General features: G+C 57.7%; 2 protein-coding genes across 2 annotated transcripts in view; one reads left to right on the top strand and one right to left on the bottom strand.

Moving 5' to 3' along the window:
- Positions 1-6,833, top strand: part of jak2b (Janus kinase 2b) — a 14,436-nt gene extending 7,603 nt beyond the window's left edge. Inside the window, 15 exon segments of the mRNA XM_019876185.1 lie at positions 762-1,015; positions 1,373-1,497; positions 1,571-1,705; positions 1,904-1,991; positions 2,144-2,271; positions 2,478-2,616; positions 2,778-2,929; positions 3,127-3,277; positions 3,366-3,484; positions 4,153-4,342; positions 4,778-4,902; positions 4,976-5,148; positions 5,227-5,344; positions 5,732-5,845; positions 6,640-6,833. Coding sequence (XP_019731744.1) covers positions 762-1,015; positions 1,373-1,497; positions 1,571-1,705; positions 1,904-1,991; positions 2,144-2,271; positions 2,478-2,616; positions 2,778-2,929; positions 3,127-3,277; positions 3,366-3,484; positions 4,153-4,342; positions 4,778-4,902; positions 4,976-5,148; positions 5,227-5,344; positions 5,732-5,845; positions 6,640-6,741 — 2,113 coding nt within the window. The 3' untranslated portion in view covers positions 6,742-6,833.
- Positions 6,834-8,814: 1,981 nt separating this feature from the next.
- The window catches only part of gldc (glycine dehydrogenase (decarboxylating)), a 14,461-nt gene continuing 1,917 nt past the window's right edge, over positions 8,815-21,358 (bottom strand). Inside the window, exons 3-25 of the mRNA XM_019876183.1 lie at positions 19,299-19,434; positions 18,980-19,144; positions 18,837-18,914; positions 18,617-18,764; positions 18,161-18,357; positions 17,898-17,994; positions 17,711-17,816; positions 17,504-17,643; positions 17,026-17,106; positions 16,838-16,935; positions 16,176-16,260; positions 16,045-16,086; positions 15,830-15,972; positions 15,524-15,599; positions 13,739-13,864; positions 13,052-13,201; positions 11,697-11,809; positions 10,939-11,080; positions 10,736-10,847; positions 9,927-10,022; positions 9,589-9,761; positions 9,410-9,490; positions 8,815-9,290 (exon numbers count right to left, since the gene is read on the bottom strand). Of these exons, the coding sequence (XP_019731742.1) occupies positions 9,150-9,290; positions 9,410-9,490; positions 9,589-9,761; positions 9,927-10,022; positions 10,736-10,847; positions 10,939-11,080; positions 11,697-11,809; positions 13,052-13,201; positions 13,739-13,864; positions 15,524-15,599; positions 15,830-15,972; positions 16,045-16,086; positions 16,176-16,260; positions 16,838-16,935; positions 17,026-17,106; positions 17,504-17,643; positions 17,711-17,816; positions 17,898-17,994; positions 18,161-18,357; positions 18,617-18,764; positions 18,837-18,914; positions 18,980-19,144; positions 19,299-19,434 (2,726 nt within the window). The 3' untranslated portion in view covers positions 8,815-9,149. The remainder of the gene's footprint in view (positions 9,291-9,409; positions 9,491-9,588; positions 9,762-9,926; positions 10,023-10,735; positions 10,848-10,938; positions 11,081-11,696; positions 11,810-13,051; positions 13,202-13,738; positions 13,865-15,523; positions 15,600-15,829; positions 15,973-16,044; positions 16,087-16,175; positions 16,261-16,837; positions 16,936-17,025; positions 17,107-17,503; positions 17,644-17,710; positions 17,817-17,897; positions 17,995-18,160; positions 18,358-18,616; positions 18,765-18,836; positions 18,915-18,979; positions 19,145-19,298; positions 19,435-21,358) is intronic.

Genomic DNA, 21,358 nt, shown 5'->3' with positions numbered 1-21,358 from the left:
CCGTGAAAGGCCGCGCTCTGGCGCGTCAGCCGTCACCTCCCCAACGTAGATCCGCGCAGATGGTTCTTGATGGTGGAACACCACCGACTGTCATTTGAAGCCGCGGCGGTCGAGCTGCCTTGAGATTCGGTGGACAAACTCGACTCGCTTCGCGATGCGAGCGGACACGCTGAACCGCCGTTCCAAGGCGCCTCTGCTTTTTCTTGCCTTGCGTGACGGCGTTCGACGGCGCTCGGCGTATTCCTTCCTTCGTCGTCATGAGGCCATTCTCTGTGCGACCATGCGGAGCTTCGCCGTACCGCGTTGCACTTTTAAGGCGGCGGCCCGTGCGGATGGGTGCGATCACGTGGAACACCACCGACTGTCATTTGAAGCCGCGGCGGCCAAACGTGACTCGCTTCGCGACGCGAGCGGACACGCTGAGCCGCCGTTCCAAGGCGCCTCTGTTTTTTCTTGCCTTCGTGACGGCGTTCGACGGCGCTCGGCATATTCCTTCCTTCGTCGTCATGAGGCCATTCTCTGTGCGACCATGCGGAGTTTCACCGTACTGCGTTGCACTTTTAAGACGGTGGCCCGTGCGGATGGGTGCGATCACGCGGATGTAAGAATCGCGGTTGGCACGCCGACCTCACGGCTTCTGGGTCCGGCCTCACTAAGACGTCCCATCTCCATCGCGCGAACGGTCGTTTGACCGCCGAGCGGTCCGAGGAGCGCCGGCCGGGCCTCCCGCTCGCTCGCTTTGCCCTTCCGATTTCCACGAGCACGCCGCGACGGCAAGAAAAACGCGGGAGAGCCCTTCGGATTGATTTTGCACGCGCCCTCTGCCAGGTGCGCGGCTCGGTGGAGTACAAACACTGCCAGATCACCAGGTCGTCCGGCGGCGAGTTCAACCTCAGCGGAACCAAGAGGAACTTCGCCAGCCTGAAGGATCTGCTGAGCTGCTACCGAAAGGAAGCCGTGCGCTCCGACAGCTTCGTTTTCCGCTTCAGCAAGTGCTGCGCCCCCAGAGCCAAGGGTGAGTCCCGCGGACGCCGGCCGACCGCGTCGGCTCCCCCTCGCGAAACAATTTCCACGGCGAGATCAACGCGTCCGTCAAGACACTTCAAAACAAAAACTCTGTGCTGGGGTGAAAAAAAAAAAAAAGAAGAAGAGACCGCTGCAGACATTTTTTTTCATCCGGGAGTCATCTCAAAGCAACGTTGGATGGGAAACGATCGAGCGGGATTTGAATTGACTCAAGGAAGGCAAAAAACTGAACTCAGCCCAAGCGCGCTTCTCAGCTTGTGATCTGTCGTTTGTCGCTTTGTTCCCTCGTGGCCACAAAGACGGTCGAGATCCAAACGATATATTGGTGGACTTTTTTTTTTTTTAGAAAAGTCCTGTCTCGTGGTGTGTCGGAGAAACAAGGCGCCCGACGTGCCTCCCTCGCCGTCACTGCATCGACCCAGCGTCAGCCAGATGGTCTTTCACACCATCAAGAAGGAAGACCTGCAGTTTGTAAGTTGCACCAAAACAAATCTACACATCAAGTGTCTGTTGAATTCGGGGCGTTTGTTGTGACCTTGGTCAGACGGAGAGCCTCGGCAGAGGGACCTTCACCAAGATCTTCAAAGGCGTGCGCCAGGAGCTCGGAGACTACGGCCTCGTGCACCAAACCGAAGTGGTCGTGAAAGTCTTGGACCGGGCCCACAGGAACTACTCCGAGGTGACGCCTGCCCGCAAGGGCCTTTTCCTGTCCCAAAAAAAAAAAAACGCACCAAGGGTTGGAACACAAGGGATGGCGCGAGAAGCTCCTTTTTTTTTTTGGGTGGGCGGTCGGTGGGACTTTCTTTCATGTCGTGGTTAAAATGAGTGCCGTCCGTTGTCGTCGTGCACGTCCAAAGTGTTTTGCTTCTCCCGACAGTCCTTCTTCGAAGCGGCCAGCATGATGAGCCAGCTCTCCCACAAGCACTTGCTTCTCAACTACGGCGTGTGTGTTTGTGGCGAAGAGAGTAAGTCAGCGACGCGCACGCACGCACACAAGAGCAACTCCTGTCACCCCCAAGAAAGCTCTTCTCATCTGTAGAAATGCGCCTCGTAGCTTTTCGGCACGCCGTTTGCCGCCAAGCCGGCGTGACTTTTCGCCGCCCGTCGTCTCCCTCAGACATGATGGTGCAGGAGTATGTCAAGTTTGGCTCGCTGGACACCTACTTGAAGAAGAACAACAACTCTGTCAACATCGCGTGGAAGCTGGAGGTGGCCAAGCAGCTGGCCTGGGCCATGCACTTCCTGGTAGGTCGTCTGAGCTGACGTGGGGGGGGGTCAATCCATTTTGTCAGGTCGGCAGAGTCGCATCTCTTCCGTTTGAGCTCGTGCGCCGAATGACGGCTCCGTTTTTCTCCGCGCTGCTGCGGTCGTCAATCGAGGCTGCCCAAAAAGACAAATCAGCAGATGTGGCTTTTGTTGTTGTTGTTGTTGTTTTGCTGCCCAACGTCTAGGAAGAGAAGGGCCTGGTCCACGGAAACGTGTGCGCCAAAAACGTGCTGCTGATCCGAGAGGAGGACCGGCGGCTCGGGAACCCGCCCTTTGTCAAGCTCAGCGACCCCGGCGTCGGCATCGCCGTCTTGCCCACAGACAGTGAGTCTGCACCCGCCTTGCTTTTTGGGCTTTTTTGTTCAGCGCAAACTTGCGACCGCAAGCAGAGTTCATTTCGGTGGGGAAAAAAGGGGACGTGACCGAAGGGAGCGTCGCGACGACGGCGGGCGCGTGATGAGTCCGTGCTCTTTGCGTGCGCGCAGTTTTGATGGAGAGGATCCCCTGGGTGCCCCCCGAGTGCATCGAGGACCCCGCCCGGCTCAGCCCGGCGGCCGACAAGTGGGGCTACGGCGTCGCTCTTTGGGAACTCTGCAGCGGCGGCGAAAGGCCGCTGGCGGCGCTGGACGACTCCGAGGTGACGGTCGAGGGAACCCGCATGGCGTGAGCAAAGGCGCGTTCGCAAGCCGCCGCGCCGACCCTCGGCGGGCACGAGAACGTCGGGCGCCGCTCGCGACCGACCGCGGGCGTCGGCCCGACGACCCGAAGCGAAAAAGGGGACCCGGGTCCAGGTCCCGAGCGGGCCGGCAAAATTGTCTTTCGCTTCCCCCCTAGAAACGGCGCTTCTACGAGGACCGGCGCGGGCTCCCGGCGCCCAAGTGGACCGAGCTGGCCGACCTGATCGGCAGCTGCACCGACTACGAGCCCGCCTTCCGGCCCAGCTTTCGCGCCGTCATCCGGGACCTGAACGGCCTCTTCACGCCAGGTTGCTCGGCGCGCTCGAGTTCTCGGCGGCGGCGTCGTCGCCGCCGGAGATGCCCCAACCCCCTTTTGTTGGCTCCGCTGCCGAGCAGATTACGAGCTGATCGGAGACGGCGACGTCCTTCCCGCCCGGACGGCGGGAGGCTTGGAGAGTCGGGAGCCGGCGCAGTTCGAGGAGAGACACCTGCGATTTTTACAGCAGCTCGGAAAGGTGCGCTCGCGACGGCCCGACTCGGCCGTCTCCGAAGGACGTGCCGGGAGTCGCGCCTTTCGCCGAAAATCAGCCGCTGAAATCGTTGACGGATACCGTGACCGTGTTGAAATCCCGCTCAGAAAAACAGGATACGTCCCCCCGGCCTCCCACCCAACAAAAATGGACCCAAACATGACTTTTAACCGCCGTGACTAAGAAGAAAAGAAGCCCCCACCCCAAACCTCCACCAAAATTCCAGGACCAAACGTGCGACATTAACACCGAAATTGCGACCCGAAACACAAAAGCCGAAATAGGACCAAAAAAATCACCACGAAAAGAAAAATCCTGATGAAACACAACCAAAATCACAATGGCAAAACAGCCAAAAATCCCACCAAAACCACAGCCAAAAATCCCTAAGCAGCGGTCGGACCAAACGCGATCCCCATTTTGACCTCCGCAACACGAAAAAAAGGACCCGAAAATCATGATGCTGTCAGCCTATTGAACTCACCCACCCATTTGATTATTTCTCTACTTTTTCTTCTACTTGATCATTTTGCTGCTGTAAATTGGGAATTTCTCCTTTGTGAGACAACACCTCCTTGCAAAAAAAAAAAACAAAAAAAAAGCCCCCCGCCGCCGTCGGCGCGCTTTTCTTCATGTCGGCATTTGCGTTCCAGGGCAACTTTGGCAGCGTGGAGATGTGCCGTTACGACCCGCTGCAGGACAACACGGGCGAGGTGGTGGCCGTCAAGAAGCTGCAGCACGGCACCGCCGAACACGTGCGCGACTTTGAGCGCGAGATCGACATCCTCAAGTCTCTGCAGCACGACAACATCGTCAAGTACAAAGGCGTCTGCTACAGCTTTCGTGAGCCATCCCGACGCCGCCGCCGCCGCCGCCGCGCACACAAAAGCGCCCACCGCCTGACCGCCATCGCGGACGTAGCGGGCCAGCGAAAATCGCACCCAGCCTAGAGACAAAAATCCAGACGGAAAACCGCGTCGGCGTGCCTCGACCGAAAATGCCAGCTGAAATCTTGAGAGCTAATTCAAAACCACAACTACGAATGAGCCCTCCGTGAGCTCCGCGGGACCGCGGTCGTCTCCCAACTCAGAGAGGTTGGGGGTTCGAACCCCGACGATTGCGACCGTGTCGCAGAAAGGCCGACGGCTCGGGATGCCGCTCGGAAACGGGGCGAGGGGCGGGAAGGGCTTGGAGCGCCGTCCGAGCCAGGCCCCCCCGTTTCCCGTCAGCCGCAATCGCCGATCCGAAGCTGACGGCCCAGTTTTGCCTCCCGGCCAGGCCGTCGCAATCTGCGCCTCGTCATGGAATACCTTCCTTTCGGAAGCCTGCGAGACTACCTGATCAAGAACAAGGAGAGGATGGACCGCCACAAGCTGATGCGCTACACCTCGCAGATCTGCAAGGTGCGCCAGGGCTGGGGGTGGGGGGGGGCCGTGGGTCGGGAGCTCCTTTCGAGTGTCGCCCGCCTGCGCGCAGGGCATGGAGTACCTGTCCGGCAAGCGCTACATTCACCGCGACCTGGCCACGCGCAACATCCTGGTGGAGAGCGAGCGGCGCGTGAAGATCGGCGACTTTGGGCTGAGCAAAGTTCTGCCCCAGGACAAGGAGTACTACTTGGTCAAAGAGCCGGGGGAGAGCCCCATCTTTTGGTCGGTAGCCTTTCCAAAGTCCCGGCGCCGTCCCCCCGGCGGGTCCTGACTGACGCCGGCTCTCCTCCTCCTCCTCAGGTACGCCCCCGAGTCGCTGACGGAGAGCAGGTTCTCCGTGGCGTCGGACGTGTGGAGCTTCGGCGTGGTGCTCTACGAGCTCTTCACCCACAGCGAGAAGAATTGCAGCCCGCCGGCCGTAAGCCGCCTCACAGCCTCACGGCTCATTTCAAAAAACAAAACCAACAACAACAACTTGTAAAACGCTATCGAGACATCCTTAGCGGTCAACTTTGGAAACCCCAAATGTATCGCGAGTTTCTTGGTCACCGCACGATCTCGATTGAGACGGAGCCTCCGTTGACGTCTTGGTACTCGAAATTCAACACGTTTCTCGAATGGCAACGTTTCCCACCTGTTTGACGTGCTTTGAACATCCAGCAAGCGCTTTCTTCTCATGACCGAAAACAATTTGGAACCGGGCGTAATCCGAAAAGCATCGCGCACACGTACGCGATCTGACAAGATGAGCAGTCTTTTGTCGTCCTCTTTTTATTTTTGTGTGCGTGTGCTTTTCCCCGATCAGATTTTCATGTCCATGATGGGCAACGACAAGCAGGGCCAACTGATCGTCTACCACCTGATGGAGCTGCTCAGGTCGGGCAGCAGGCTACCGCAGCCCGTCCGCTGTCCCGCCGAGGTAAACTCGCCATTTGCGACAAAGGCAAAACGTCGTCCCGCTGGCGCCTCCAACGGTCTCCCCCGGCTGAAGAATTTGCCAAAGCACCGGTGGCCCTCTTTTGGAACGGGTCGTTCAAATACGAATAAATAGAAAAAGGGAAATGGTTCAACTGTCACCGACGGCGCCAATTGGAGTGTATTTCATATTGACATGAAACCTTTTGGTCGCATGTGCAAAGATTCGCTTCAATCAAGAGGCCATCAAATAAATACAACAAATACCAATATGATTATTTATATACGTTGAGAGACATATTTTGAAATTGCATTCAATAACACAAATATTGAAAATAAATTCCATTACGCGAAATATAAATGGCGTTCTAACAATTAGATATTTTTATAGCGTGAGAGAGATGTAATAAATGTCGTTAAACTAAAAAAAAAACGATATCAAGTAAAAAAAAAGCCATTCACTAAATATATACCTAATTAAATACAGTACATCATGAATAATTAACATCCGATTGAATACATTTAAAAATAGCTGCAAATAAATACAGTCATGAAAAAAAAGCCTGCTCATTAAAAATTCACTCCACTAAATAAAAGCAAATGTCACTGAAGCCTTACACTTGACGTCTGTGATCTTTTGATTTGAAGTGGAAATTCCCTGTGTCGTAGGGAAAAGTGTCCTTTTTGCACTTTCAGAAAATATCGCAACGTTTCAAAAAAACCAACCATTTGAAGTCTTCGTGCCCGAATTGCAGGCGTGAGCATGAACGAATGAATTGGACTTGCTCGTCTGTGCAGATTTACGAGCTCATGGTGGAGTGCTGGGCCAACGACTCGAGCCTGCGTCCGTCTTTCAGCGAGCTGACTCTGCGCATCGATCTGCTCGGGGACGCCGACTGACCGCCCGCCCGGCCGCCCGACGAGGCCGCTCTCGCCCCAAGTGCCTCGGCTCTTCTCTTTTCGACTTGATGCCTACCAGGAAAAAAACCCAAACAAAAAACATCCAACCGCATTCGGCCTGAGGTTGATTTTCAAATGTATTAGAGACTGTCAATGAGGGGGGGCGTCTCCACATCTCATAATGGAGATGCTTCCTTCTGCGTGCGTGTGTGAATACAGTACGTGGTGGATATGAGTGTGCGCGTGTGTTAGCCGCCCATAAGCCGCTAGCAGGGCTAGCTGTCACCATGACGTTTCTCTCCCCGTTTTCTATGGAAGTGTATAGAAACACCGACAGTATATATTTGTGTACATACTTCCACATTTCTTTTTTTTTCAAATTCTGGTGTAGTGGCGCCCCCGTATTGCTTCAAACTAAAGTCTTTTGGTTAAATGAGTGTCTTCAGTTGGTTCCATGGCGTGAGTGGCTGTTTTTCAGCTTATTTTTGTTGAAACGTGGACTTCAGACAAAAGCTAGTTGAACCCCAGGACAAAAGCAAAAAGAAGCTCACCATTTCGTATTTCTATGTTCGTATTTCGATCGTCAGATAACATACGGCGCGCTTGTATGTTCACATGCGTATTGTCCGTTATATCGGTAGACACGAACGCAGGGGTGGGCAATCCCAGTCTTGGGGGGCCGCTATCCTGCATGTTTTCCATCTGTCCCTGTTGCGACGCACCCGATTCAATTGTTCAGGCCTCGACAGAGCTTGCTGATGATCCGATCATTTGAATCAGGTGCGTTGGAGAAGGGACAGGTGGAAAACATGCAGGATAGCGGCCCTCCAGGACTGGGATTGCCCACCCCTCCCTGCACGAACGTATGGCTTCGTGGAAATGCCGACCGAATACTCCCGATGATGTGGAAAAGGGAACGCGCCGAAGGAGAGCGTGCCCCGCGATCGGCTGGCCGCCGGTCGCGGGCGTACCCCGCCTCCTGCCCGGAAGAGGCTCCGGAGTGCTCCCGAGGATCAACGATTCCGATGACGGATCTCCTGCCGACGATCTATAGCAGAAGTCATTTGAACCCTGGGGGAGCACACAATGAATGTCGAAAGCTTCAGTCAAAGAACTCTTTATTCATCCGGTCCCCTCGAAAAAGACCAAGAAGAGAAGCGGCGGCCGCACTCGAGAAAGACCGACTTCATCGCTCGTCGTTCGTCAGACAAGACTCAAGAACCGACAAAGCGTTGCCGCGGACGGCGAACGCGAGCGAGGCGTCAACGGGTTCAAGCAAGCACCGATGTCGTGGTAAGTTGTGTTTCCGACTTGTTGACTACTGAGGTGAAAATGCTCCTTTGGCTAACGTTCGTTTGGCTTGCTAATGGCGCCAAGTGCTTAGCTTCGAGAGGCTAGCGAGCGACGAGCGCTTTTGGAGAGCGGGACGCCGAGCTACCGTACGCCTTAGAATTTGCGCCCGACAAAATGCGTGCCGAGTTGTGTCAAACAAACAAACAAACAAACAAACAACCCCCCCCAAAACACACACACACACACACACACTCTTCCAAAGCTGCGTTCACTCGGCACAATTTCCCCACAGAAGAGGCGCTCAAGTTGGACATTTCGCGTGTCCACATCCACGTGCGTTTTGTCAAGATCTTGAACACGCACGGCCAGTCAACAGAAACGCACATCTGAAATATGGGTCTTGTTTAATTATTTGGTTTTCTTAGCATAAACAACCCCCCCCCCCAAAAAAAAACAAACAACCCTGGGCAGTTAGACAGTAAACCATCGTGTACGTGGCTCAGTCCGCTTAAATTCGGGGAAAATATCTTCTCAGAGGGGGAGGGAGACTACTTGGTCATTCTGAGCTGTAAATATGGAACAAACCCAAAAAAAAAGTCCACTACAGAAAACACAGCAGGGCTGAAATGAAACTTTTCAAATCAACATTGAGATGTTAAAATACAACATTAACAAGGCTACAGGGACACTTACAAAAAAAAAAAAAAAAAAAAAGGGGGGGGGGGGGGGGGGGGGTTGGCTGGTCAAGGCAGCAACAATAGAGGCACGAGGAATTGTCTTTCTTCTTGTGTTTGAGAAATATTGGAAAATTCTGTTCCGGCGCAATGATGATGATTTCATTTTTTGGGGTGGAGGGGAAAGCAAAAGTTGCACCTTTGGTCCACTGAAAGAGTTGCAAACAACCCAGCCTTGTTACTGATATGAATGGAAAAAGAAAAACAAATCATGGAGGCGCTCAGTCTTAACGTCCAACTGAATTTATGGATGAAGACTTTTTCCGCTCCGCAACAAATGTGAACTCTGATCGTTTGCGGGCTTTTTTTTTTTTTTTCCTTTCCCCGAGAATTGCACGGCAGGTGCGGACGTTGGGACCGAGCTCACGGGGAAGAAAAGCCCTAGGAGGAGGCCCGATTCTCCTCGTAGGGGGACTCGTAAGCCTCCATGGGGGGGCAGGTGCACACCAGGTGCTGGTCGCCGTAGATGTCGTCGATCCGCGAGATGGTCGGCCAGAACTTGGTCTCGGGCCGAATGAAAGGCTGCGCGCAGGGGGGCAAAACAAAAAAAGGTTGAAAATCACTTGGCTTCTGTTTTGGGTCTGCGAGCAAATCAAATCTGCATTTCTGCAACAACTTGGAGTGGCACTTTGGCAGCTTACCAGGGGGAAGGCGGCAAACTCTCTGGAGTAAGGTCTGTCCCAAGTGGAGGACAAGACGCAAGCCAGCGAGTGGGGGGACATCTGAGAGAGAGACAAACAAAGCCCGGGCGGCGGCGGCGGCCGAGCGGTTGGCAAAGCGGGCCAGATGGCGTTCCTTAAACGGCGGCCGCGCCGATCACCTTGAGCGGGTTGACGCGAGGGTCCATCCTGCCCTCCTCGATGTCGGCGATCTCCTGCCGGATGCCCAGCAGCGCGTCGCAGAAGCGGTCCATTTCGGCTTTGTCCTCCGACTCGGTCGGCTCGATCATGAGCGTACCCGCCACGGGCCACGACATGGTGGGCGCGTGAAACCCTAGCGGCCGACAAAGAAGAGACGGACGGAGAGAAATGACGACGGAATAAACAATTGGCGGCATCGACATGTAAAGCAAGAGCCAATGCCCGCCACCTTCCGTCCCGCAGCCGGCACGCCATCAAAAAGCGACGCGGACGTGTCAAATGGCGGCCGTGAACTGACCGTAATCTTGGAGCCGCTTGGCCACGTCCACGGCCTCCACGTTGGCCGATTTCTTGAAGGGCCTCACGTCCACGATGAACTCGTGGGCCACAAAGCCTGCACACGCACACGCACACGCGCACGTGCGCCTTCATTTCCCTCCATTTGTGCAAAGAGGGCAAAAGCCCCAAAATGGCGCTTTTCCTGGACATCAATGACCTTCACGCGCTATTTGAGCTGATCATGTTGGAAAAAAGGATTCATTCGAATACCTTGAGTTGATTCAGTATTGTCACAAATATGTCAATCCATCAAATAGAAATGCATGCCTTTTTTGGATTGCGGGGAAAAAATGAGGTATGATGACAAGGATTTATTTTCACATGATCAATTCTAATAGCAAATGTTAATGGGAAAACACTCTGAAAGACTGAAAAGGCGGATGTCGCTCGTCATGAGGACAATCAGTTCGTTGAGTCCGAAAGCTGTCGTAGGGTGAACACTCGCATCGTCACGGTTGGGGACGCGCGCGCGCTTTTGTTTTGGGGAGGACCGACGGAAGCGCTCTTGGCCGACGTCCACTCGGCTCAAAGACCGCTTCGGCGCCACTTGAGGCCAATTGCGGATGGTCGGCCGGAGGCGGGGCTCGGTCCCCGAAGCCCGGCCCCCCGCCGGGCGTTTCCGAAGGAAGTCCGACGCGTCGGAAATCTCGTCGCCGCAAGAGAAACCGTTTGCCAACGCCGCCGAACGATCGACCTCGGCGAACGCGGCGCTTGGCCGGATACCGGGCGAGCGCCGTCGCGTCATCCGAGCCGCAAAGCCAAACGTACCTTTGGCGCCTCTGTAGAGGATCTTGTAGTGGCCCTCCAGCCTTTTGGCCATGTAGTTGGCATTGAGGATGGCCATCTCGGTGGCGTGAACCAGACCCTTGGCGCCCATCATCTGAAAGAAAAAAGAAAACAAACAAAAAAGTCAGCGGCGCGAGATCACACGACGCCTTGCGGTTCGGGGCGGGCGGGAGGCGGCTCCCCACCTTGATGTAGGCCCAGGAGATGGGCAGGATGGCGCTGGAGCCCCACGGCGCGGCGCTGATGGTGCCCAGGGAGCTGCTGCTGTCGACCGAGCGCATGGAGACCACCGGGTGGCTCGGCAGGAAAGGGGCCAGGTGGGCCTTCCTGCTCGGGGCCAAACCGCAGCCCGCTCACGCTAACGCTAATGCTAACGCTCCAGCCAAGCCCGGAACGGAGCCCAGAAAGCCACCTTGAGCGCTGTCAACGAGTGCGCCGTTGAGCCTCGGCGGCCGCGCGAGTCGACGGACGCCCTCTCGCTTGTCGAGCTTCGCCGGGACCGCGTGACATTTCTGCACGCGACGATGCCGTTCGTTTGCCCGGGATGCCAAAGTGGCGCTACTGCTGGGGTGTGCAGAAAATTCACGCGGTCGCGGAACATTGACGATTCTTACGGCGGTTCCACTCATGTGCCGAAATGTCTTTTGGAATATTTGAGCGATATCCGGCTCGGGGTTCGCGTACGAGTGCGGGTCTTTGTCCTCGCCGGTAGGACGGCGACACGCTAACGCGCGAGAGGCGAGACGCTCGGCCTTTTGGTCCGAGTCGGAGGGACGGGGGGGTTCGAGGTGCGCGGGTCGGGCAAAAGTGACCCGATTAAAAAGATCATTGGCGCAAACCAAGCGGTCTGGCTAGGAAGCGCGGATGATGCCAAAAAGCAGACGAGCGGAAGCGACGCTCAAAGGGCTTTCCGGAGATGCCGACGAGTGCGACGGGTACGTACACGCCGATGGGCCCCATGCCGGGGCCTCCGCCTCCGTGCGGTATGCAGAAGGTTTTGTGCAGGTTGAGGTGCGACACGTCGGAGCCGTAGTCTCCGGGACGACACAGGCCCACCTGCCACACACCGGCGGGCGCAACTTTTTGACTCGTGCCATCGGCAGAAGGGAGGAAGCGCGCGCCGCGGCCGCCGCCGCCTCGCCTCGCGACGGACGAGCCGACAAGAACGCGCACAACTCACTTTCCCCCCCCCCCACCTCTACAACGTAAGCTGGGGGACATTTCAAAAAAAACCAAAAGCTCTCTTCCGGTTGTCAAGTTCAAACTACGTGTCGCCGATGGGGTCCACGCGGCCCATTGGTGCGCGGGATCGGTTCCGGCTCGGGTGTGAATGGGGCTTGTTCCTTTCGACGCGTGCCCTGTGACTGACCGGCGACCCGTTCGGGGTGCGCTCTGCCCCGAGTCGTCCGGGATAGGCTCCGACGACGCCCCCATTCGGACGGACGGAAGCGCGTCAATACTCGAGCCGAGTCCTGGAAAACCGTTGTGCCCGTGATTCCAATCTTTGTGGTTTTCCGTCTCATTTTGCAGGATGCCATTCGGAACGCGGGCAGGGAGAGAGACGGCACAGCCGAGTCCTCGTCGGCCCCGCGACGTGCAGCAAGTTGCTGACCGCTCCCAAGCGGCCGGCTCTCTCGTCGGCCAACGATGGAATGAGACGGGCCCCCGCCTGGTTACGTGTCGCCCTTTCACCAAAGGGGCTCCCGAGTGAACGGGCGGCGCCGCCGGCCGACTCGTTCCTTTGAGGCCCCGTTTCCCAAGAAAGGGAAGCGTGAGCTGTCGACCATCGGCCCAGCCGCTCGTTACTCCGGAGGAGGCGCCGAGAGCGAGCGGGCCGGACCGCCGCCCGCAACTTGTAAGTCAATGCCTCACTCGTTCCCGTCCACTGCGTTGCTATAAAATAGCATTTGCTCATGTGCGTGCGTGCGTGCGCGATAGAGAGCTCGCTTCCCGTTTCTATCTTGGCCAAGTTTTCCCAAACAGCGCTCATGTCTTTTAGAAGGCTTTGAAAAATGTTCCGAAGCTACGTTCCCTCGTAAGACCAAGTTGCCTTTCGCTCTCCATCTGTGCGGCACGTCTGGCCGACAGTTTTTGTGCTTGCATTTCAATTGCGGGTGCTCGGGCTTTCTCCTGCGTTCCAAAACCACGCGTATGAAAAATCCATCCAAGAGAAAACCAAACAAATAGAAAGATAGAGAGAGAGATGGGGACGCGTTTTTAAGCGGCCGCGAGTCGCCGGTCGGCCCGGTGACGGGGAGCGGCTCAAAGGGCGGGCGCCTCCGCCGTCTCGGCGCCTACCTGGGCGTTCATGTTGGCGCCGTCCAGGTACACCTGGCCGCCGGCGCGGTGGATGAGCTGGCACACGTCCTGGATTTGCTCCTCAAACACGCCGAAGGTGGACGGGTACGTGATCATCATGGCCGCCAGGTTGGCTTTGTGCTTGTCCACCTGCGGGAAGAGGCGCGGCCCGCCTTGAGGATTTTCATTCGCCGGTTAGATGTTCCGCATTCGTGCCGAAAGCCGAGGCAAATATTGGCTCCGACTTGCCAGCCATGACATCATTGGAAGAAAAGCAAAACATGTTTTGCGAGAAAGCCTCCCATATCAAATGGCTTGTGCGGAGCGCACGCGCTTATTTCGAGCGGAGCCAGATGAGTGGCCGTTCGTGACCCAGAGCAGATGGCCAATTGTTGATGACAAAGAAACAATCGTCATGCTCGAGAAAAAAGCATTTCAATACCCTTTTGTTGTCTGTGGCTCAATGATTGCTTGTGAAATCGAAAAATGAAGAAAACTGATGAACATATTGGAGGAGGGACGGGGGGCGACAAACCCCGCACCCGATTTCCAAAGAAAACTGTTGCGAAAAATGACATTTTGATTGAAAAGTGGGGGTGCGAGAAAGACTGTACGTTTAAAGCTGCGGAATTTTCCCCCCCCCCCCCAAAAAAAAAGAGAGAGAGAGAGAGAGAGAGGGCACGGTACCAGGGCCTTGAGGTGGGCCAGGTCGATGTTGCCGTCTTTGTCCACCTCCACCACCTGCACCTTCATGCCGGCCATCTGAGCGCTGGCCGGGTTGGTGCCGTGCGCCGACTTGGGGATCAAACACACCTACGGCGCAAAGCCCAGAGACAGCCCGTCAAACCGTCGGAATCCACAAACGCCGTCCCAGGTCCCTACTTGAAATCGGGGAGGAAAAAAAAAAAAAACAAAAAAACCAGGCCCGATCCCGATGTTTCGTTTGCGCCGCTCTACAAACTCTCACTCCAACATTCGGATTCCTGGAAATGCCCACGTCAAACAAAATAAATCAACGGCAACATGACAACATGAACGGATGCATAAAATGTCATCAACGTGCGGTACGGACGTCCGCGTCTAAAGTAGGCAAGCCGTTCATTTTCCGAATTCCAATTCCGATCTTTCGGTGTTTTTGCTCGCTGTCACCCTCCTAAAATAATGGCCCGAGTAGTTTGGATTTTCTTTCATTTTTTTAGAAAACACGAAAAACGGAAGCAGTTTCTGATGATATTGGATGATGACTTCATTTCAGGAATGGAATCTGTTAGTGAGCAAGGATGTCGCCGACTTTAGCGGAAGGTGGCCTGAGGAGATTTTGTCCACGATGGTCCCCTCCAAAACCTGCTGCAGAATGCTTTTATGAACAAGTCGTTGTGTTCTTTCATCATGCGACATGACAAAGTTTGGGCTTTGTGACCTGAATGTTGAATGTTGAAGCGTCCCGCTGGTCACTAATTGATCTGCTGCCTTATTAGGGCGACGTTGCACAATCGAGCTGGGGCACTTAGACCTGCGGGTTGGGCAACGTCCGCAAATAACACGCACGCGCGCACGTGCGCGGTCTCTGCAAAATGTAAACGCCAAATATGGAATCTTGCCCATTTGGACTTTGACTCCGTCAAGACCGGCCCCCCCTATCTAAGACACGCGCACACAGACCGTTATTAAGAAGAGGGAAAAAAAAGGTGTTAAAGAGCACAGGCGCTAAAAGTCCAGTCAGCCGTTCTTAATCTCGGGGCACGTCTTATCTGCCACTTGTTCTCAAGCGATGACCAATCGGCGAACGCGTCGGAACGGTGACGTCGCGGTGACTCGTACGAGCGCGTTGCGCGGACAAGAAGCGCCGGCGATAAAGATGACGCCGAAAGCTGACAAACAGAAAGGAACAAAAAACAAAAAACAACCCCACCGCACTCTTCCCTCCTGACGTGCGACGTGCCGGGACCCAAAGCGCCGCCACGTGACGAGGATGAGGTCGCAGTAAGAAAGTCAAAGAGTGGAGCGGGTTGTCGTCGTCGGGACGGTGATTAGGTCGTACACCGAGAGAAAAGAAGCGCTCGTCGTGAAGTCGTGCGGTGAGGAGGCAAAGGTTGTCACCACACCACAAAGTTGCACGAGGCCAAAGAATCCAGTCGTCGCAACGCGGTGCCGGGAACAAGAACGTCAGAATTGGATAGAAAAAAAAAAACCCCCCGCAGACCTTCCAAATCACCAGAATCAAGTCGTGAGCTCCGGGGAAGAAATTGCCATATGTGACGAGGAAAAACGTGCAAGGAGCCCAAAGGGTCAAGGCCAACGTTCACGCGGTCGCGATGAGAAGAAAGTTGCCAGATGCGGAGGAAAAGGGCGGCACCCCAAGGAAAGAGAAGCGGGAAGACGCAGAAGACACATTTGCCGTCATGGTCGGGGGCGCCGAGGGGCAAAGCAACGTCCTTTCGTCGAGTCGTCTCTGTGTCGCGGATCACTCACGCTTCTCGAGCTCTCCCCCTTCGAGTTGAGGTAGGCCTTAATCGCCGCCAGGCCGGCATATTCTCCCTGAGCGCCGCTGCAAGACAAAAAGCGACAAGGCCGTCACCCGTCACGCGCCGGCTCGCAACCGCGGCAAACGCCCCATCAGCTCGCAACCGCCCGGGCGCCAAAGGCAAACAAAGCGACCCGGCCTGCCTCGTTTCCATCCTATTCGACGACGAGGGCGTCAACGGATATCGCGAGCACGGCGCCAGGGCGCGACGCCTCCCCGCGGGCCGGACGGAGAAGGCGGGCGCGGCCGCTCACCTGTTAGGCTGGAAGGAGATCTTGTCGTAGCCCGTCACCTCGCAGAGGTCCTTCTCCAGCTGCCTGAAGAGCTTCTGGTAGCCCTCGGCCTGCTCCAGCGGCACGAACGGGTGGATGTTGGCAAACTCCCTCCAGGTGATCGGCTGCGGCGGACGAAGAGCGCGTTGGAATATGAGCGGGCAAAATCCACGTCGGCTGCGACCCAAGTGACTCACCGTGAGCTCTGAGGAGCTGTTCAGCTTCATGGTGCAAGAGCCCTAAACGCTCCCCATAAGTGGCAGGCGTTATGAGCATGAGGACAGTGGGGTTTTTTTCTCTTAAAGTGGCGCCGCGGCCGAGTTCTCACCAATGGGATCATGCTGTGCACCAGCGAGATGTCTTTGTTCTCCAAGCGCTTCATGTAGCGCACGATGTTTGTCTCCGAGTGGTAACTGAGGGGGAGCCAAAGCGGGACGGTTAGCCGCGCGCTCATGCCGGCGCGCTGTTAGGAAAGGCCGGGCGGAGGGAGCTCGCGTTCCGACCCGAGCTCCTCCGCGGGCCGGATCATTTACGGCCCCGGCGAAGAAACAAGTCAGGAACCAACGCGTGAAACGGCCCAAACAAACTCGCCGCCCCAAAGGTGCCGGAGAAAAGCCAACACTCGGACTGATAAAAGCAAGCACGTCGGCGGCCAACGCCGTGGCGTGCGATCGCCGCGCATGTTATCGAGTCGGAATCGGCGCGAAAGGTGCCATAAAGCGCGCCCGACTCCATGACCGACTGAAAAGGACGGACGGGGCCCCGTTCAAGACCAAGGCGAGCGGCTCTCGGCGAACGACGACGACAAATGTCGTCCAATCGGGCGCGTGACGTCAAGGCTTCGGTTGGCATGGAAGAGGCGCCGTGGCACGACGTCGTATTGCGTTGGTCAAAAGGTTCTCCTTAGCGGCCGGAACAACAACACCGCACCGGCGTATCCTAAGGGCGGCCGGCGCGCAACGCTCGGTCGCGTCGCCATTGACTGCGCACCTGTTGAAGACCTGGTGCGCCAGGTACTTGCTGGTCCTCTTGAAAGGACTTCCCATGATGCCCTTGGTCCGCTCGCCCATCTTTTCAGCAATCAGCTCCTAGCACAGCAAAATCCGGCAGCCCGCGCTCGAACCATCGCCAGGGCGCAAGAGAGCGCCGGCAGAAAAGCGGCGTCGGCGGCAACGTACGGCGGAGGATTCGCAGCCGAAGACCCAGAGCAAGTCGTCCAGGTCCCTTTCGGTCACCGTCTCGTCCAGCGATACGCCCAACTGAGATGAGAAGAAACGGACAGATGGGGGTGGGAGGGGGGGCAGATTTCACGGCCTTTGGCGCGGTCCAATAGCGCAAAGCGACCCGGCCGGGAGAGGACAATCGCGGCCCTCGCGCCCACGAGGTCCGGGTCGTCTGGGCTCATCAGCCGTCTGGGACCCGTGCGCTGATCCAAGCGAGGGTGAGACCCCCCCGGGATCCCAACATCGGCGAAAGGGCCGCCTCTCAATCGGCTCACTCTCCGGGACCGACGGAAGACATTGCGTTATTTCCAAGGAAGGGGGCCGAATGACACGGGTCCGCCCCATTCGGATCATGCGCAACGGACGCAGACGATCCGACGGAGGACTCTCGGGGGGCGAGACGAGAGGAAGGAAACGTCCGAAAGGTCCTCACCGCGCCGTCGGCGTAGACCCTGAGGTTGATGCTCCTCTGCGCGGCTCTCTCCAGGATGTCCTTGGCCGCCACGCCGCAGGTGATCTTGAGCGTGTCGAAGAACACGTCGCCGTGCAGCCGGTGTCCGGCTCTCTTCAGACCTGCGCCGTCACCGCCGCTTAGAAGTGGTCCGGCTTTCGCCCCGGCGGCGGCGCAAAGACCTTTTACCCTCGGCCAGGACCAGCGCGGCGTTGTGCGTCCTCTCGGCGATGTGCCGCAGTCCTTGCGGGCCGTGGTAGAGCGCGAACATGGCGGCCATGTTGGCGAGCAGAGCCTGGCGGCGGGGAGACGAGCCCGTTGGGACGCGGCCGCCGGCCGGCCGGCCGGCGGGGGCGTCGGGGCTCCCGGGTCCTACCTGAGCCGTGCAGATGTTGCTGGTGGCCTTGTCCCGCCGGATGTGCTGCTCCCTGGTCTGCAGCGCCAGCCGGAACACCTCCTTTCCCGCCGCATCCCTCCAAACATCAACACAGGGTACGCCGCTCACGACGGCTTTCCGATCTCCCCTTTTGCGCGCGGACCCGCCCCCGACTTCGCAACCCGCCGCCGAGACGTCCGGGTTCTCGGAACGCGGCTTGCCGATCTCCGGCAAAATCGGCGATGGCGTTCTTTGCGTCCCACCTGGTGACGCCGACCATCCTGCCGGGCATCATCCGGACCAGGTTCTCTTTGACGGAGAAGAAGGCGGCGTGCGGACCCCCGTAGCACAGAGGGACCCCGAACCTCTGGGAGCTCCCCAGCGCGATGTCCACGCCAAACTCGCCGGGGGGGCGCAGCACGCACAGCGCCAGCAGATCCGTCGCGCAGCAGGCCAAGGCCTGCGACGCCACAAGAGATTTCCGTCAGACGAGGAAAAACGACACCGGCGCATCGGTCGGCGCGAGACGAGCTACCGAACGGCGGCGACGAGAGAGAGCGAGGGCGGGCTCTCGAGCCGCTGCGCGTACCCGCGGACAAGGAGGGCGACCGGAGCAGTGGGAGGAAAGCGGCCGCAACATTCACGCTGCACGGCCGCGTGACCTTTACGAGTCGGACACGCCGTACGTCTTATTGGCATTTTTCCCCGGGGGGGCTTACCCCTCCCTTGTGCGCCCGGTCCACGAGGGCCGTGAAGTCCTCCACCCTGCCGTCGGTGTCGGGGTACTGGAACAGAACGCCGCTGACGTCCTTCCCGCCGAAGTCCATCTCGTGCGGCGGCTTCAGCGCCGTCTCGACGCCGATGTAGCTGCAACGGGGCGCCGACATTGAGAGGGCCGTCGTCTCGGGCCGCTCGGCGGGCGTTCCGGCGCGACCCTACTTGGCTCTGGTCTGCACCACTGCGATGGTCTGAGGGTGGCAGCGAGGGTCCACGTAGAAGATTCTTCGCTTGTTCTGCCTGGGGCGAGAAAAGCCGGGACGGTTACGCCGACTCGGGGCTCTCCGCCTCCCGCGTCCCCGCACCTGTGGCAGAGCTGCATGGCCTCGGCGGCGGCCGTGCCCTCGTCCAGCAGCGACGCGTTGGCCATGGGCAGCCCCGTGATGTCGCAGATCATGGTCTGGTAGTTGAGCAGGGATTCCAGGCGACCTTGGGACACCTCGGGCTGGTAGGGCGTGTACTGGGTCACCCTGAGGGGCGCGCATATCAAGAGGGCGCCGGTTGGAACGGGGGAGGATCCTCGGGGAGACGGAACCCCCCCCACCCCCCGATGAGTCGTCATTTTAATCCCAAGCTCAAGCCCGGTGGGCAAAACGCGGAGGTGGGTGGGCGGGCGTGACTCACCAGCCGGCATTCTCCAGGAGGTTGCGCTGGATGGGCGGCGGCACGGAGCAGTTGTAGTAGCCCATGCCGATGTAGGAACGCCACACCTTGTTCCTGGATGCGATCTTGTGCAGCGACTCCAACACTTCGTTCTCGCCTGCAACGTTGCCGGCGCCAACGTACAGACCGGCAACGCAAAGTTAAGGGACACTTCAGGAGTGAGGCGCGAGGGGGGAGTGAAAAAAGCAGCGAGGCCACGTGCACTTGGGGGCTTCAGTTTCCAAAAGCTTTCGTGAAGCCCTCATCCGTTTTGGCTCAAATGGCCCTTTTTCGAGAAGCAACTCTTTGCCGACCCCGTAACGCAGAGCCGCACTTGTTTTTCCAACTCCCCTTCCCAAACTTTCCACCGCGAGAGCCAAAGAAGACCCAAGAGCCCGTTTGACCTCCAAGATGGGACGGCGCCTCGTTCGACCGGAGACTGACGCAAGAGCGCTTCTGGAGAGGACCGCGGGTCAGAAAAGCGAGCCGCCGCCGCCGCGGGGCGACCGGCGACCTGAGATGAACTCTTTCCCCTCTCGCGAGGTTCAGCCCCTCGCTTTGTCAGGAGTCACCGCGTGGCCGCCTCCGCCCCACGGCAAAATATTCCAACCGGCGGCACTCGGCGCTGCGGAACAAACGGGATTAAAAAGCGGCAGAAGCCGTTTCCGACGTAAGCGACAGAGACTTGGCAAACCAGGACGGATTTTGTTTGCAAACATCCCGAGAAGAGCCGGATCCCTCCGGCGCGCTCCCGCCCCCTCCCTCGCCCCATTTAGCAAGAGCCGCGCCAAAGCAACGGCTGGGATTCCTCCGGTCGCCCGGCAACGCCGGGGAACGGGACAATGGCGCGCCGGCGGGGAAAGGGAAAGCGCCCCGGAAAAAAAGCCCATCCGCGCGGCGGCCTCAACGTCAAGTGTGCTCCAAATAGCGTAGACGCGCGCGGTGGTGCCGTGACGCTTCGACGGGGACTTAAGCCGCCTCTTCACGCCGTCGTGGGGAGGGGGGGGGGGAACAAAAGGGGGCGCTTCGTGCAAATTCCTGCAAAGTTTTGCTCCATTGAGAAGCCGCCGTTCATGGGTGACGGCGACCGAGTCCGACTGCGAACGGCAAAACGCACCCGATGATTACAATCGCTGTGGGATGGGGGGAGCATACCCCCCCCCACCCCCAAAAAAGGGGACCGCGTCGAAAAAACAAGTCGTCAGTGCGAGTTTCTACGAAAAATGGGGCCGCGTGCGGGTTACAAAAGAAAATCTGCAAAGAAGCGGGGTCGTCCCAATTTCTGCCACCCAAGTCCGAGTCCCGATGCGGGCTTTGTCACCGAATCGTTGACTCCAACATAAAACCAAGCCAGCGCGGTTCTTTTTGCGCGCAACCGCGCGACCTTACGCGAAAGCCACGTTTCCCCGCCGATAGCGGATCGGCTGAAAATCACGCCGGCGATGGGGACATCCCCCAAAATGACGTGAAGTCGCCACTGTCAAAGCGCCACAATGACGTCACCGCCCCACGGACCTCCCGATCGGTACTGATGGAATAACGTGACAACAAGTGACAAAAGATCCTCCCCGGCGGAAACGCCGCTTATTCAATGTCGTGATGTGCGCGGCTCACGACATTGGTCTCCTTTCGCTCGCCACAACGCGTTTGCTCCCATCAAGCGATCAGAGGGCGGGAAGACGCTGACGTCGTCATGGGCCCCGTGAGACCCAATTGCAAATTTGATGCGATGAGAGCCGTCGCCGCCGCAAACGTCGTTCAGGCGGCCCGGGCCCGCGCCGTCCATTGCGAAGCCTGCGGGCAGACCACCTGAAGCGCAAAGGCCGCGCGATCAAGTGAAGAGAAGGGAAGGGCCTGTGTGGGACTCAAAGAAGAGAATTTCATGGAACTCGGCGCTGGGAAATGTCAGCGGGGCGGGGTGTCGCCGGTGGGGGCCCGATTCAGAGCCACGCCTTGTTATTCCCTTTTCTTCAAAAGCCGAAGCGGCAGAAAAGGGCCGGCATCGAGCCTCCCCGGGCCCGACCAATAGAACGCTGCCCCCC

The sequence above is a fragment of the Hippocampus comes genome, unplaced genomic scaffold (assembly GCF_001891065.2).
Source record: "Hippocampus comes isolate QL1 unplaced genomic scaffold, H_comes_QL1_v1.1 scaffold102, whole genome shotgun sequence".
In the NCBI taxonomy this organism is placed as follows: Eukaryota; Metazoa; Chordata; class Actinopteri; order Syngnathiformes; family Syngnathidae; genus Hippocampus; species Hippocampus comes.
The sequence above is the reverse complement of the archived record's forward strand: the minus strand, read 5'-3'. Positions and strand labels throughout refer to the sequence as shown.